This window comes from Symsagittifera roscoffensis, chromosome 5, assembly GCF_963678635.1.
Source record: "Symsagittifera roscoffensis chromosome 5, txSymRosc1.1, whole genome shotgun sequence".
Lineage (NCBI taxonomy): Eukaryota > Metazoa > Xenacoelomorpha > Acoela > Convolutidae > Symsagittifera > Symsagittifera roscoffensis.
Window position 1 is genome coordinate 10,633,860 of NC_087066.1, and position 17,377 is coordinate 10,651,236.

At 38.8% G+C, this 17,377-nt stretch overlaps 1 protein-coding gene across 1 annotated transcript; it reads right to left on the reverse strand.

Annotated features, from left to right (window-relative positions):
* Nucleotides 1-1,920: 1,920 nt before the first annotated feature.
* LOC134846525 (zinc finger matrin-type protein CG9776-like) lies at nt 1,921-9,397 on the reverse strand. The gene is made up of 9 exons (XM_063863902.1): nt 9,185-9,397; nt 7,529-8,666; nt 5,667-5,876; nt 5,083-5,253; nt 4,701-4,797; nt 4,395-4,513; nt 3,480-4,010; nt 2,466-3,265; nt 1,921-2,264 (listed from the first exon to the last, which is right to left on the reverse strand). Exons 1-9 carry the CDS (start codon nt 9,316-9,318, stop codon nt 2,048-2,050), a joined length of 3,417 nt encoding a protein of 1,138 aa, XP_063719972.1. The 5' UTR covers nt 9,319-9,397; the 3' UTR covers nt 1,921-2,047.
* Nucleotides 9,398-17,377: the final 7,980 nt, after the last annotated feature.

Below are 17,377 nucleotides of genomic sequence, written 5' to 3' on the forward strand. Positions count from 1 at the left end.
TCCAGTTGAAGGAATTATCGCATGCTAATAGGAACACATGTTAATCGCTACGCCCACAAAAGTCTCATGCCCTATTTACTCAGCCACAGAAGCACTAATACGTAAAAGCCAAACACTAGTCACAAACAAAGCAGAGAACAGATGCTATGCAATTTCCTATGCTACTGAAATATCCCAGTAAGTGAACACTTTTATTGAACACGTTTTTTGGCAGATTAGGTTAGAAAAAAAGAAGTTTCGTAAAAATACATTAAGCTAACGCTAGTGTAAAAATATTTCAACCCAAATACGTAGCCAATTGAGGGGCGGAAGACTCTGTGATCCCAAACAATCACAAAACACGACAGACTGTTTGTTTATACATTACGAAGTATAAGTATATCATGCTCTTGCAGTGGCTTGCAATTTTTAGGGCCGAAAAAATTCTTAATGAAATTAACTTGATAGCTCGAGTTGTTTTCCGCTAGTATAAACAGAAAACCGTAGGTCACATTTGCAAAAAATCCCCCTCTCCTTTTCTCAAGCTATTTGTGCTTTCGATGGTTGAGAGCGTAATTTGAATACTTTCCACAAACTTGACGTGAATTTGAACCCAGTTGCAAGCTTTTAAAGTAACAAAAATTCAGCCTGGACATGTTTACTTTATTTTAAAAAACTCATCGAGCCATACGCTTTAATAATATATGAAAGCCAACATAGTTTATTTACTTTTACGAACAAGGATTAAAGGATGCTGTGCAAACAGCATAAAGAACAGACCCCATTAATATATTAGTTACAGAAAAAATTTTTTTTTCAAAAAGTGTCCTTTTTTATAAGTAGTACGATGAGAGGATCTGAACGAATGCTTAGAAATTAGGCATATTCAGTTGTAACATTATATTGGGCATTATCGACACCATTTACCCATATACAAGGAAAGAAACTAAATTTGAAAACGTACTCCAAAATTTTACTTTCTGAAAACTGGAGTATAATTAAATTTCGCTGATTAATTTGCAACACTACCCAATATTTCAGCTCAGCACTTGCTTTGCTTGCTCAAAGTTAGACTTAAACTGAAAATATAAACGCGTTCGAATCACGATTTAAAGAGCCTTTACTTGATAAATCACTCAGCACTTTCCGATAGTTTTCTGTGGTACCTGATTAAAAACACTAAATGCCCCCGAACAATCATCAAACCGTAGCCAAAAATCAGTCTGAATAATGACAATGAACTCAAGAAAAAAAATTGATTCAGCTTTTTTAAACCATTTTCAACTTTCGATTTTCTTAAGAATAATTATACCACGTTATAGTAGTTTGAGTTTCAAGAATATTTTATTCTACCTCTACGCCACAGATACATGATACCTTGAAAATAGTGTGCTATTTGTAATATAATAGTGTGTTAATATCCTTAGCATTGGCTGTACTTAATAGCTGGTTTTTGATAAAAATGAACACATTTTGTCGCAGCAATATTTGTCGCAACAATATTGCGACTTAGGTTGGAAAAAAGGAGAGTTCATACTGTAACACAAGCTTTGCTTGAGTAAAAATCATATCCAAAAGTATATTGCTGAAATTTCAAAAAAAATTAAGCACGTCAGCAGCTGAAAACTAGCTGCAACTTTCTGCGGAGAATTAGTCGAAAAAAAAATGTTTTGCCAGTAATAACACCCTCAAACACTATTAATTACAAGAAAAATTTGCTGAGTTTATTTTGATAAGAATATGCGATGCTAGAACCAAACCAGTGTGCACTTTTTATAACTCGCCATTTGAAGACAATTCTTATTTTAAAACGCAAAAACACTTTTTTGAAACGAAAACTATTTTGCGCTTATTACAGCTATGACCTACGAAGTGTTTTCAGACGTTCAGTAAGAGCTACGAGATCGCTTAAATGATCAGTTTTTTGGTAATAACTTCATATGTCAAAAAGCAATAAATGTGAATTGAACCTCAATACAATATATTAAATTCATGGTGCCGCTTACAATAAGCTAGTTTTACTGCAGAAATGATCACTTCGAAATCGAATCATTTTTCTATCATCCGTTCATTCCATTCCAGGTGGAGGTGGGTCGTCATCGTAGTTCTGTTCATGGCTCAGTTGGCCGATAGGCGTCATGCCCGAAAAACCAGCAGCAGCATCAGTAGTCGCAGGTGGTGCATTGGCAGGGGGAATTGTGCTGCCCTGGGCTTGTTGAGAAGCCGGGTTGTTTGAACTTTTCTTCCCAGTAAACGATTTCATTTTTCCTGTCTGGCTTTCGCTACTAAAACATTAGTTTTTTGTTGAACTGCCAGTAAAAGCAGGAAAATTTGTTTCAAAAAACAAATTGAAACGATGAAATTAAAACTACGGAGCTATATTTTGACAAAACAAAACCGTTAACAAAACTTTCAACTGATTATGTTAAATAACGCTACTCTTAGCGCAGTACGTTAAATTGATTAAGATTCAAAGTATAACTCACTTATTACTGGATTTGTTCGTTTTCGGTTTATGTATCTGGCTGAAAATCTTGGTCTCCAGAATCTGTTTCTTGAGCTTGTCTTCTTTGCTGATCGAGAAACTGATCGACTCTTTATTGTCTCGTTTAGCTGGATCTAGATCTTCATTACTCGGTTGAACTTCCATGAACCCAAACTTGGGCTGCTTATCTTTCGATTCTTCAGTGAAATACTGGTCATTTCCTGTCAACGCCAGCGAGATCTTTTTTAATGCAAAACTAGACATAGTTTGTGCATTGTCTGGTTCTTTCTGCTTATCAACCAGTTCCGTTTTCCAAGAAATAGGTTCGTTCAGATCTCGTTTAATCCGTTTTGGTGGCGTTTGCTCTCTTTCGCTGCTTGCACTTGAGGGAGATCGCTTGCGTTTGGGCGAATACTGCCGTTTGCGGTCATTTCTTTCCTCTGAGTTACTGCTTTGCCGACGTCTAGAGTCAGAGCGAGACCTCGAATACCGATTTCGAATGTAGTTATCTCTCGGATCCCGATTCCTGTGGTCCCTGTGACGATCACTATTATACCTTGAGTTCTGGTATCCGTAGTTATATCTAGGTGGTGACTTGTAATACCGTTTATGCTGGTATGTTCTCTTATCACGGGAGGCAGATCTGGACCTCGATCTTCTCCTGGGAGACGGAGACCTTGATTCGGATCTTATCCGATTTTCAGTTCTGAATGCTTTTGGCGGCGGAGATGGACTGGGAGACGACTTTGATTTCGATTTAGAAATTGACATTTCAACGCTTTTGCGGCTACTGATTTCGCTCTGAAACAAATTTAAACCCATTCGTTTGTTGAAGAGGTCAAGCGGTTTTGGAAAAAAAATGAAAATGCAGGCTTTAGCTCAGAAAACCAAAATAATGATTATGAAAACCAAAATAATGTTTTGATAAATTTTTTCAAAAGAAAGAAATGCATCTAATTAAAATCTTCAAATTTACATAAATTTCTGAATTTTTGAAATTTCGAACTGAACCTACCGGCGGTTTGACTTCTTTCCATTTTCCACCTATAATCGACTCCTCCGACGCTTCTCCGTCGTCAGACTCTTCCTTTTCAACCTCCTTCTCGTCTCTCCGAACTCCGGAGTTCCCTCTTGGCTCACTCGGTTGCGTCATCTCTTCTTCGTCATCACTTCTATTTATGGTCACTGTAAAGTTCGGTTTTCCTGCTACTTCCTCGGCAAAATTTTTCTTCGACTTATTCGCTGAGCTTTTACTTCGACTTTTATTATCACCTGAATCAGACTCTGACGAATTACTTCGTGCTTTCCTTGTTTGCTCATGTTTGCCGTATTTTTTCACAGATTCATCAACGAGTTTATTCAGCCCAAACGCATCATCGTATATCTCTTTGGTTTCGTGCTTGACACTTTCAGGGGATTGAATCATACTCAACTCGTCAATTTGTTTCGGCTTGTCTCGGCTTTTCGAGCGGGAGATTTGCTGCCAGCTTCCTTTTCGCTCAAGTCGGAGTTTCTGCTCATAAGATTTGTTTTTCTTCAGATGTTCCTGAAACATACTTCAGTGAAATTTCCAAGGAAAAAAGTCGCATAAAACGGTAAAAAAGTAGTTCAATAATACCTCGAAGTACAATGACAGGCAAGCCGTAAATCACATTGGAATAATAAACGCGTTCGTTAACGAACCCTAGAAATTTTCAACACACATTAGACAGTAACACATTAAAATTGAGCAGAATTATAAAATATCAAACTGTTATTTCTTGCTAGCGGCAAAATCCAACTAGAATACTTCGCTTTCGCTTCAAATTTGAGTAGCCAAATCGATCCTCAATTCTACTCTTCGAACATTCGGCAAGATGAACATCGGCGCTGAAAAATCCTGAAAGTTAAAAATATAGGAGCAAGCAACACGGGAAGACAATGAACTTACCCGGTAGTTTCGGTTGTGACGCTCGCTCATCACGTGGTTTTCGCAGTCGGCAACGTCACCCGAGAATTCGCAACATAGCTTGCAGAAGAAACCCAACGTCGGAATCACAAACTCGGTTCCTGAAACCAATACATTCGTTTTTTAAATTGGGACAAAGGCCGTCACAATTGGTTAATACTTAACAAGTACTTGCTATGGAAACGCTTATGATGGAAGAAAACATATTTTAAACATTATAACTGCCTCAATTTCGAGATATTTTTTTTCAGATGTAGTTGGACTTTTGTCTACTTTACAAGTACAAACCACTGATGGGCTCTGGGGATAGGTCGGCGCCTGTTCTTCTCTCTACTTTCGATTCTCTCAATTTAGTCCAAGGACGGTCTCCATACACACTTGCAATCTAAAACGAGCAACTATTTTTTATCGAAAAATTCGGCAAGTATTGTTTAAAAACAATTATTAGAAACTCGATTAAACGATTGTTCCATCGAGACTGCATGTAAACAGGTCGTCATCAATGACTTCGAAAATTTACACTCACAAATAAAAAAAAAGGTTAACATTGAAACGTGTTCCCGTACCCGGAAACACAGAATTCAGAAACATCGAAATAATGCACATGCTCATCAAAGATTAAAATATTTTCTTCGATTAGACATTTTTTTTCAATCATTAGCTGTCTGACCTCTCTGTGCTTTGTGGAGTGTAGGTGTGTGAGGAAGTGAATGATTGTGTTGGATGTGTCATCACACATTCTACAGTAGTGCCTCCCTCCGTCATAGTAGTCAAACTGCAGATCAAGCATAACTGCTGCATTGTCACTATCAGCACCACCCACGCCACCATTGAACGCACCCTGGAAAAAAAAACAGGGACTGCGTTAATATTCAACCTCACCCTTCTGAACCGCTCTGGGGTGACGGATGCTCACTTGATCTAAAATAAGTTTCATTTGAAAGTTGAAACTTAATCAAGAGTCAGTCTTCTTTGCGGTTGATACAATTCGGAATGCCAAACTTTCTCTCTTTTTTGTTCCCTTGCTCTGAAGATCCTGGGTGAGTTTTTTGCGCAATCTTGAACCAAATTTTGCGCGCCAAAGAACCCAATAAGGTGTAGGTACATCCCGGGGGTTAATGATGTTCCTGGAACTTTTTAGAAATATAAAAACAATACAAATACCAGAATTTCGTTTAAAAATGTGTTTTTAAACGAAAGACAAACATTAAGAAACGGTAACCAGTCTGAAAATGTGAAATGATAGCGGCTAACCATATCACTTGTGCTGCTAGAATTCAGTTTGTGCGATGATGTCTCGGGTTTGACGGGCGACCTGGGAGTGACTAGTTTGGCCTTGAGCGCCTCTCTGTCTCTCTGCATGTGAGATATCTTGCTCTTCAGTTCAGCCCCCAGTCGCATCTGTTCACTCAGAACTTCCTCGTCTCTCTCCCCTCGGCCAACACGGAACTGCTTCTCAATCGCCTAAAAAAACGATGTCCAAAAATACAATGGCTCTCATAGACTTCACCATGAAGGCTACAAAGAGGCCAAATTCGACTATTTCAGAGTAAAATCTAATTCTAGACTATAACAGAATTCTGTAGTCAATTCTTTTTAGTGGTTGCGTGGACATTTCTGCTTAAACCACAGAAATTGGATTTATTTTATCGAAGGATCATTTAAATTGGGCAACAATTTCCAACAGAAGCGAATAGAGAAAAGTCCGTAGCAGTCGTTTTCGAAAAAAAATCTAGAATTGTTAACTCCATTCTCCAAAAATTGCGGTTCAACTGATTTTAGTATTTAGACACAGAGGCAAAGTTGATCTTCGCACCACTTCCAAATAAAAATAAGGATAGCCGATGAAAAATTGAAAAATTAGTCTTCTAGCAGACACAACCTATTACAACTGACGCATAATTGATTCTTTCTTGGATCAAGCTTTCCTAATTAAACCTATTATATCACGAGTTGTCAATAAACGTGATATAATAGAACCCATTTCAGAAACAGAAAGGTCTAAACTAGCGGCAGAGCACAAATTTACGGCAAAAAGTATAGTGCCCGGTTGCAAAGCATTTGCTAATTACGAAGGTAATAAAAAAATCGATTGGAAGGAACCGAACTTCATAACAGAGGCGAGCTGGAACTTCGTACCACTTACAATATGAAGCAAGCATAGCATTGCTAGCCATCGAACAGAGACCGAAGTAGTATTTATTGAGTTTGTCAATACAGCAATGTTTAAGAGCCTCAACATATACTACATCAACTGACGGAAACAACTAAGTCAAAACAATCGTTGAAAAAAAACAGTTTTTTTTTTAAACAAAAGTTCAAGTTTACAAAAACATTCGGTAACACAAACACCAGGATTCATTGGCTTTTACTGCTTATCGAGGGGCCGCTAAGCCGACAATAAGTGTTAGACGATCGTTGAGCCGAAAACGAAAAAAAACCGTAAGACATTGTCGCCATTAAAACTAAAAACTTTGAGCGAAACTTTGATTTTTTCTACGACAACTGACCTTAAATAAGTAAACAACTATTTTTTGCCCTTCAAACGACACAAAACAAGTTGACTAAGCCGATACAGCATATGGCGATACCAAGTAGGCCGAATGATAATTTCAAGTGAAAAAAGGAAAATATGTAGAGCCAGATCTAGTAAATTCAAAATTACAGGAGAGAATCAATATTTCTTGCAGTCACAGGAAAAAGGCCTTGCAGCGGAAGAAAAATTCGTTTTGTGTCAAAGCATAGGCAGACAAACAATGGGCCGAGAATGCAAATTTATCGGAAAAATTTCAGATTCATATATACGAAAAAAAGTACGACCGGGACTCCAACCCAGTCCAAAGGATTCCAAGGCAACTGCATCACCTCCAGACCATATGGCAAGTATCAGGAAAGATATAAAAGGTCACATAATAAAGCAAGTTCAATTTCTTACAAATGTAAGAAAAGTTATTTACGGAAAAAATGTCTGGTTCCCGATTGAAAGTTATTTGCCCTCGCAAGTGTACAGAGAACAGATGAGCACAAACACAATTTAGACCTGCAGACCTTCGTCATTTGAGACTAAACTAACTTCTGCTGTGCCGTCTGTTACAAAAACAACTCAAACTACTTACCCTTTCCACCGTTTCCAGTTCCTCCTTCAATAACTGGATCTGCCTTTCTCTCACAGTCAGTGCATCTGCCACTTGTTTCCGCTCTCCGATGTCAATAGTCGGAGTCTTCATTCCCGCTTTATTTGCGTAGTCCGGAAATCTACCCTTGCCATTTTTCGCCTCTCTTTGACTCGACAAAATCTCGTCCGCTTTCGGGTACATATTACTAATCCTCCCGTCAACCGCCATTTTAATCTTCTGTTCCAGTCGACCCTGTGGTGTCAATTTTTCCATCTCAGAGTTTATTTTCTCTTTCCTTACTTTGCAAACTGCATCCCATATTTCATCGATATACTCATTTGGCAGAGCATTTTTCTCGTTTTCTTTTACCAAACCCATAGTACATAACATGTGCAATTTCGCTTCTCGCGACGATCCACTGTCGGCAGTGCTCGCGTTTCGCTGCTCCTGAGGCGTATCATCACGACTTACCGGTTCGTATGGATCATCGTCCGAGCTCTTTCTAATTTCTTTCTCTTTTTTGTTCATAACCAGCTCTTCGATTTTTGGTTTAATTCCAATTCTTTTAGATTTGCCAGGAGTATTGATTCGGATTCTTTCGCTTTCGGGCGATTCACGGGTGGTCGTCTTATGTGACGGCAACCGCTCAACTTCTCGTACACTTTCTTCCGATGATTCAGAACCAGATCGTACCCTTTTATGACTTTTTGGAAGGCTTTCATAATTATTTGTTGGTCGCTTTGGCGATTCTCTGTAACTCCGTGAACGTGATCTTTTCTCGTAATTATCATCACCTGAACTACTTTGAGACGAATAGTTCTTCTGATTCTTTTTACCTTTCAGCGACCGATGATAACTGTTTTCGTAACCATGTCGACTCGATCGCTTTTTATAACGCTGTTCATACCCACGTTCACTACCAGACGATTCGTCGCGATGTCTCCTATCGTTGCCAGATCTCCGTGGCTCATTCGAACGATCTGAGTCTTCAGAGGAACTGCGATAACGGTTTCTGGATCCAGCATCTTTTTGTTTATTGTGACCATGGCGCTCGATTTCTCCACTTGACTCGCTGTCTTCGGATCGGGAATGACTTTCAGATTTGTTCCTCATTGAAAGCAGTTCCTGTGTGTATATACTACACAAATGCAAAAACTTAGCCAAAATAACAAATGAATAGGCACATAAATTTTCAATTATGGAATGAATTTAGCCCTGTCATACATACTGACTCATGCATGCCACAGTACTTTCTCATTTTCCTTTCTGCTATTTGCTGACATACTGGAACATATGTCCAAAATTAGCCATATGCCATACTTTAGCATAAAAATCACAAAGTATTCAATTATCAATAACAAAATTTATCGTGATTCATATGTTCATGAACGAAGACACGAAACTAACGCGAATCATATAATCATTTGAATTGGGCACAATTTATTTGTAAAAAAGCCTCTTAATACATGAGAATTAAAATTCATAACAAAATTATGAGCATTATTTAAGTTTTCAGCGAGCGCGTAAGGTCTTTTTTTGAATCTTCAATTCACATACCCAGTTTAAATACATGCGAGTCTTGGTAGGAGGTATGCTATTTTTCTTTTCACATACCTCTAATCACAGCCTAGTAAAATAAATACAAGTCTTATTAACCTCTTTGCGGGTTTATTATCTCTGCTGTCAGTAGGGCGTGGGTTGATGTATCCGTTTCCAATGTGGTACTCAGTTCTGAAATTGGATCTAGGAGACGGATATCTTTGGCTGTGGTTGTCGTACCTGCGACTCATCTTACTTACTTCCCTACTCAAAATCAGAGAACAATGGATCAAATGTCAAACAGAAAACCTCATCTGTTAGAGCACATTTTGATCTGAAACGAAACAAAAACCGGTTAGAAATCTGATCTCATCAGAGCTATTCATTACAATATCAACACTGGCGATTCCCTTTTTGCTAAGAAATTCTCTCTTCGGGTTTAATCGAAAGTTTAGTCATTAATCAAAATATATTCACCTTCCTATGTAAAGTTAAAATAGCAGGGTATGCCAGTAAGAAAAATTGTCGAGCCATCTCGGCGGCTCATGATATTCAAGAATTAGTGAAAATTGCATCTTCCTTGAACCTGCAGTCTTTCAGGCCTAAGAAATACCTTGAAACAATATGTAGTTTAATCCTAGTCTACGCTGGGACTATTCCACACAGACATTTTGTTTCATGACATTCCAAATCCAAATAGTCCCTACTAGTTGCTGCAAAATGATTCTTACATTAAACGAAGTTGGTCAAAAATGAATTCTAGACATGATAAATCAAGCAATCATCGTATAAAGAAAGGTACCATAACTAATCAGAGTAATCTAACAAAAGGTTTAAAGTTAACGTCACTACACTGTAGTCTAAGCTAAGTTCCAAACTGATTTAGAAGATCCAAATTAACACAAATGAGATGAGTTCTAACTGCACGACACAGGAGGCAAAAAACATCATAACAACAAAAGAATCTTGCTTCGTTATCCCTCGGTTAAATCTAAACGGAATTACTGTACGTACAATGTACAATATTAAGACCAGCAGCAAATACTGATAATAAAACAATGACGTCAACTTCAAAGAAAAAAAACAGATGACATTAAAGCTCTTTGAATTTCTATAAATTATGATTGACACTTTTTTGAAAAAATTAACCCGATTTGAGAACACTGAGCCAGAAGGAATTTTTTTTTGATTTCGCTATCAAAACTGGAAGTCGATCACAGTTAGGCACGATCGATTGTCATCGATGTAATTATTTTTTTTCAGATACACTTGTTAGTTAAACTTAAAATTATTCCTCTTTTATTGTCATTTATAAAAAAAAAAACGGTTTGTTATTGCTAACCAACATCCTCCACCAATCAGGAGTAAGTTTAATCTTTGTAATTTGAGCCTAGTAGATGGCTAATTACTTTTTTGAAACTTGATCGAACGAGACCAAACCAGAACCGGTATCGTTAGATTAGTCATAAGAATACATACACGGATACACCCCAAATCCAGGTGTTTTAAGATTGTCTACAGATTTCCATGTATTGAGATTGGTTATAGGTTACCTATGTACTAAAATTGGTTATAGGTTGCCAGTGTCGTGTTCTTTAAAAAAATAATTTAAAATTAATTCTATCGTGAAATCATCCCTCCAATTAGACAAAAAAAGTTTCCTGTTCAGTTTTTACAATTTGCAGTTATTCTATTCAGCTCTACAACTTTAGTCAGTCTATAAATTTCAGCACTTTGCTCATCACTATTTTTCAACAAAACTTCATCTAGTTCTGGTTAAAAATACACTTTAGAAATTCAGCACTTTTCTTATCACTAATTTTCAAAAAAAACTCATCTAGATCTGCTTAAAATAACGCTCTTTAAAAATTTCAGTTAGTCTCAACTTTAGCTAAATTCCACATCAAAATATTTCTTCTTGAAATTACACTAAAAATGGCCCAATTCAACCTGAAGAGTTTCCTGCAATAAACGTCTGGGTTATTCAACACAATAATACAATCACCACAGCAACCTAGCTGTCAAGATGGGGCTCAAATTCATTCAGCTGTCAGCTTGCTTCTAGCTGGGCTAACGGACCCAAAAGAATTGATTGAGGGCCAGGATTACAGCCGGTTGATTGTCGACGAAATCGAGGATGAAATTATGGCGGAAGCAAATCACGGAGAGGCAACAACGCCCGAGAACTAGATGGAGGTGGTTGAAAGTTGCTCTACAGAGCAACAAGAGACGTTGTTGGAGGGAATGACTGAAGCGATGAAGAAGGAGTCTCGGCTGTATGCCCAGGAAGTGGACATCCACCGGGAACTTGCGGTCACGGAGTCTTCAGCGGTATATATATTCTTTTCAGTTGACTCTGATACCTCCTTTTTTGTCAATCAACCTTTGTTTGGTTTTAGTTTACAAAGATGCAGCAAGGACTAGAGAGCTCTGTTGGAATGGGTTCGGAGGAAGAGGAGGAAAAGAAGAAGCAACCTGAGCTTGTTCCGTCAATTGTGAACGATTTAAAAGGCCTCAATGTGAAACAATTACTCGGCCGTCTTTATTCTACAAAGTAAAAGGGGCGAGTAACGGGATTAAGCAATGCATTCTTGAAGAAATGTTTATGTGTTCAACACGCTATCGGGTTATCTTGGACGAAGAGCCGCAAATTTTGATGAAAAACAATTACGTACGCCAGAACACGAAGTAGTCAACTGATATGCCTCTATCTATTGGTTGAAAAGTTTACTCTTCGCAAAAAAAATTAGATACTGGCTTCAAGCCCTCAGAGATACTCAACAAGCTGTCAGTCATCAAAGCAGTTTGAGAAACCAACCAGAGTTGTGGGCAGACGATGGATGCCACTTTGGTCGATAGCAGCAGTGACGAGGAGAGCAGCAGCAGCGAAGAAGACGAGCAATGAAATCGAAAATATTTATAGAACAACAGCTATACTTAAAACATTTTTATCGTAACATAATTATTCTCTTCAAATTTAAAACATAATTACTAGAGACCAACTGTATTATATCGTCTAGTGAAACAAAGTTAGGTGAAGTAGCCTTTCTATTCGTTTTTGAAGTTTTACAATGATCCATAAATAAAAAACAAAATCCACAAAATGAACTCGTTTGTTTTTTCGAAACAAGAGAGCAAATATTTGTTTTATTTGGCAACGAGTATGTAACGCAGCTTTTTGTAGATTGGGCGAAACCACACTTGAATCGGTCTGTTGAAACTCATAAAAACAAAAGATTAGGTTACCCGTGAGAGTCACTAGTTGAAGCTAACAAAAGCCAAGGTTCGCCCAACACACCTATAGGTTGCGTGTTGATACCATCTAAACAATTTTTGGAAACATATCCGAGGGAAAACATCCTAGAAATCTGAATGATAGTTGATGTAAAGAACACAATTTGCTGATTTCAAAATTGTCAACCATTGTATACTGTAGAGTTTTTGAAGATCTCACCGTTGCGATCAGTTAATACGACTAAAATGTACTAAAATGTTTAAAGGTTGTCAGTGCCGTGTTCTTTAAAATAAATAAATTTAAATTAATTCTATCGTGAATTCATCCCTCGAATTGGACAAAAAAATATAATTTTTCCGTTCAGTTTTTACAATTTGCAGTTATTCTCTTCAGCTCTACAGCTTCAGTCAGTCAATAAACTTCAGCAGCTTTATTTTCTCTTTATAATAGGGCTTTGTACTGTCTTAAAATTTTGTGGGATCGTCTTCAAACTCGTAGCCTTGGCATGCCAGAAAACCCTGTTTGTATTGAGCATCGCTAGACAAATCGACTTCCAAAAAAGCCTTGTAAGGATGTAGGTTGTTAGGTGACGATAATAGTTCCATTCCAACTCACTTCTACATTTTGCCAAATGCTCTCTGCTGGACTATTGAGAAAAAAAAATGGTCTCTTCCGTTTGAATAGGAGTAGTATGTAGACTTTCACCCTCCTGGTTCAAAGGGTATGTCCTCTACCCTGACCATGGACGTGGTGCATATCCTTAGGTGCCTTGCTAAGTTTGACGCGGATTTCCTCTCGTTACATCTCGGACATATAGCCCATTTCTGCTTGTATACGCGGGGTTGATGGTGTTGTTCATTTGCTTCTTAATCTGGTACCCGGTTTCCCTTGCAGTTCGTCTTTTGTGGCGTGCCATGTTTCGGGCCTGTAGGGTTCTGTCGCATCGATACTGGACGAGAAGTAACAAATGCTCCTCAGATGAACCAGAAATTTGCGAAACTTCCGCTTCAAACACATCAAAAAGCGGAAGCGAAGCAATACATGCTTACTCTGCACAAAAATGCGAGGAAGAAAGAACTGAAGATTAAGTAGGACAATTACGGTGCCTATCGATTGCAGAAGATAAGTGAACTAATGCAATGAACTATGATGTACGTCACCTAATAGATTTTCCTAAATGGGAACGATAATACTACAGAGAATTAATTAAACGATCATAGAAAAAGATAGAAAAGGATGAAAACTGATGAAATTCAAGGTTTTTCTACTCTGAAGGAAATAATGATGAAAAATTTTATTAGGGATTAGGATTCGCTTCTGCGCTCACCTAGGACTCCAAAAAAGGCCTGATGTTTCGATATGTAATGTTTGTTAAGTTAAATATAATTTCAGAGGTTAGTGTAATATAGCGATTCTGGCTATAAACGCTTGATCGATAAGTGTTGCTTTTGTAGTCTAGAGTGATGAAGTATGTTGTTATGGATGTGCGGTCTAGGCTTAAAATCTTCGACTCAGGGATGTGCTTCGTGATGGCTACCCCCTTTCTCTAGAGTCTAAGCTGATCGATTAATAAAAGTGAGTATTAATGTTTCAATTACTATATTGAGCTCCTTGATTGTAATGGCTCTCCAATTCTTCTCCTTCTTTCATTCTCCTCATTGTTTGCATTAAGTAAATATAGATTTAATACTTTATCATTGACGTAACATGGCATTGACATTTTAATCTAAATCGCACCAATTATGGTAATTAATGATTAGCAGCTAACATAGGTGTGAAGCACTATGTTACACTTACATACTTGTTGATTTTTCCCTGGCGGCTTGTGGAAGAACTTATGATTAGGTAGTTACACCACTACTTTTAATTGGACAGGTTTAACAATTGACTGCATTGAAAATTTAACAATTTACTGCATTGAAAATAGCATAAGTTTTTAGAGGTGATAGCACCAGTACAATTTAAACTAATTGTTATTTAAATAGATAAACGACATTCGTAACTCATATAGTTGCAGAATTTGGCAAACAAAGTTAAATGGTTTAACGTGGAACTCAAATATACGCAAAAGATTGTCACTAAACTTATGATACCATTTTTTCCCTTTTTAGGGAGAAGCAAGGTTAATAACTTATAAAAGCCACTTCGTCAGTCAGAATGAAAATGATGGTGTATTAAATGAGATACAATTTTAACTGCTCAAATTTGGGTTACTCTCTCCTCTCTGTCTTCGTTAACCTCAATAGTGGAGTCCGGTCTTCTGCCTGATAGTCCCACAGACGAGCAGGTTGAGGTCCTTCGCGAATATGTTTTCGGTACTTGGTGTCCGTTGATTTCGTCTTGAGTTAGCACCATATATTTCTCTCGGATCTTAGATCCCTGTTCTACAAACTCTTTTCGATTGGCTGCAGATACTGACAGTACGGGCTTCAATTCGATTCTTCCATCGCCTGATTTCATAAATTTTGGTGTTAATCGTCTAAAGATCGCGAAGCGGTGATATAGATACATTACCAGTGCATGCTGCAGTAAATTTCCGAAGAACACAACTATAGTCAATGTCAGAGATAGTTTGAGTGGGACATACTGTTCCATCTTGTCCACAAGGCTAGGTTTAAGCAGTCGCATATTGTGTGCAATAGGCTTTGCTATCTCGTTCAGCTGATCTACTTTGGTGAGGTGTGGACTGTCGATGAGTTGCGCTTTAACTTCTCTGAGTAGTTTCACTCCGGCGTCGGTTTTCGATTCGAAGTATGGGAGGTCGTCTAAATCTGGTAGTTCTGAGATCAAATGTGCAAATGGGTCCGGTAAAGATACGCTGATCCGTTTTGCAGGGATTTTGTCACAGCTGTCTAAATCAGGTCTGATTTTTATAGATTTGCTTATTAGCTGTGTCCCACAGTCCAAGGTTATTAAGCAAATATTGCAGCCAGGGTAGTCTTCTCGTTTGGGCGTGTTCAGTTCATCAAGACTGTACTCCCGTAGAGAGAACGCAGCACTGGCTGAGGTGATTAGCCAAATTCCGTATCCAAGGTTGGTCGCTCTTTCAGGCGTTGGAAGAAGAAGTTTTTCGGTTTCACACACCGTCAATGCTGTCATTGTGGAGTGGAAGTATAATGTTGCCAGGCATGATGATTGTCCTGAGTGTGTTTCTATGGTTTGGTGACAGATCCGGTACGCCGAGGTTCCCAAGCAGTTGGCATACTGGTCTTCTGTCAGGACTGTTGTCTCCATGAAGTCCTCCGATATGGCCAGATAGGGTCCTTCAGTGACCCATTTTATGGCTTCGGTTGGATCCACTTGAGGCATAGGTATCACCTGGGCCCGGTACATATGGAAAGCTGTTTGACTCGATGCGTACGGTATTGCTAGGTTGAGCAGAAGTCATTCCTCAATTGTTGTGACATCGCGAAGCAGCTTCGCGTCATAATATGAGTGGATATCGCTTGGCGGTATCGCAAGGGTCAGTCGGTGGTTTTCTTCCTTTTGGCTTTTGCACACAGCGTCTATAACCGCCAACAGGGATTCTCGCGGAACAAGAGACATCGGTAGTCGTTTGTCCAGCAGAGTTGGTATAGAGTTTAAAACGTTTGTCTTGAAAGCGTAGAGTGCGGTTTTATAGCTCGTGATATCGGCATAGACCACGTTTAGTAGTGATGCTGCTGTGTCGAAGTTGAAATTGATCTGTTGGTTTGAGAACAAAGTTTGTGTGCAATCCCGCAAGATGTGGAAATATTTTTGGATTGTTGCAAATTGTTCTTCGAGTATTTTCCAGTTCCGATTTTGGTTTTCTATGGTGTGTTGTTGAATTGCTCTGATTTCAGACAACTCATTCGAGATCGCAAAGAATTTCTCGTTGCTTGATATTTCAATTTCTGATACATAATCCGTAAGTGCCATTGAGTATTGCTCCAAGGTCTCGATGTTCTTTGCATTCGCCTTGGCCTGGTCCTGACATGATCCAAAAATTCCCATAATACCGCATCCTCCTGAATTGCCCATCATTATACCGGATCCGAATAGACCAATGCCGGCGATGGCCGCTGCTGCAATCAGTGGAGCTCCTCTGCGAGTACGTGTTGAGTCTAGCGGGTTTTTGTTGAGGAAGCGGGAAGTCTCAATTCTAATGGCCTGAGCTTCTTGTTTTGCCGCTTCGGCCTTGTCCTCGATCATGTCGATCGGGTCCGTCGTTGAGTTGAAGTTCGTGAAGAAGTCTAGAGGGCACTCGATGAAGGGTGTTCGCCATTTCTCCGATAATTTGGTGAGGTAATTCCTCACTGCTGTCTTCATTGTGAAATTGTACTCTGGGAAAGGAATAAGGAACTGTACATTTGCAAACTTTTCTGCCAGGAGGATCTTACTTTCTTTGTGGAAGATTATCGCAGAGGAAAGAACATCATCGTAAGATGCCGAAGTACGGCCTATTTATATGATGAGGAGTAGTAATAACATTTTCCCCCTATGCTCCTGGTTGTTTTGGTATCAATGAAAGAATTGTACGATTTGCACTGGTTTTCGCAAGTCTAGGATCGTCAAATGGCTTTTTACTTTTGGGATGTGAATTTGTGAGACCGTTGTGACATTTACTTTGAATCAGGTAAACAGGATATTTACCTTGCAGTCCAAATTGAGTGATCATGGCACTTACTGAGCGAAATGACCGAATTTTTCATTTGTTCAACTTTTGTGTATTTGAGGATTTGTTTGTTGACGCTGTATGCCTTCGTTTTGACAATTATATTCAAGTTCATGATGTTGGTAGCACAGTTATTGGTTAAGATATTAGTGGATATCGCTAGATATATGGACAAAGAGCTCCCTCGGATTGAAGACGATGTCGATATTGAGGTCGCGGGTGTATTGGGTGATTCCGAGGCTGAGCTGCATGCTATTGTTCTTTCTCTTGAGGACAATATGGTGGATTATGTGCCGCCTCTTGTGACCGCGGGGCTGTCGGTTGTGTCGTTTTTTGTAGATTTGAATGCGGCCTTTGTTGATGCCGTTCGACCTGTGACTGCTCCCGAGCTAATGGTGCAGTTGGGTGCTTTTCTTGAACAGCAGAATGAGGATGCCGG

Coding starts and splice junctions, on each gene's coding strand:
- LOC134846525 (XM_063863902.1), bottom strand. CDS start 9,318: ATGAGTCGCAGGTACGACAACCACAGCCAAAGATATCCGTCTCCTAGA. Junction 8,667..9,184: donor GATAATAAACCCGCAAAGAG/GTTAATAAGACT, acceptor GCATTTGTGTAG/TATATACACACAGGAACTGC. Junction 4,011..4,394: donor GTCACAACCGAAACTACCGG/GTAAGTTCATTG, acceptor AGTATGTTTCAG/GAACATCTGAAGAAAAACAA.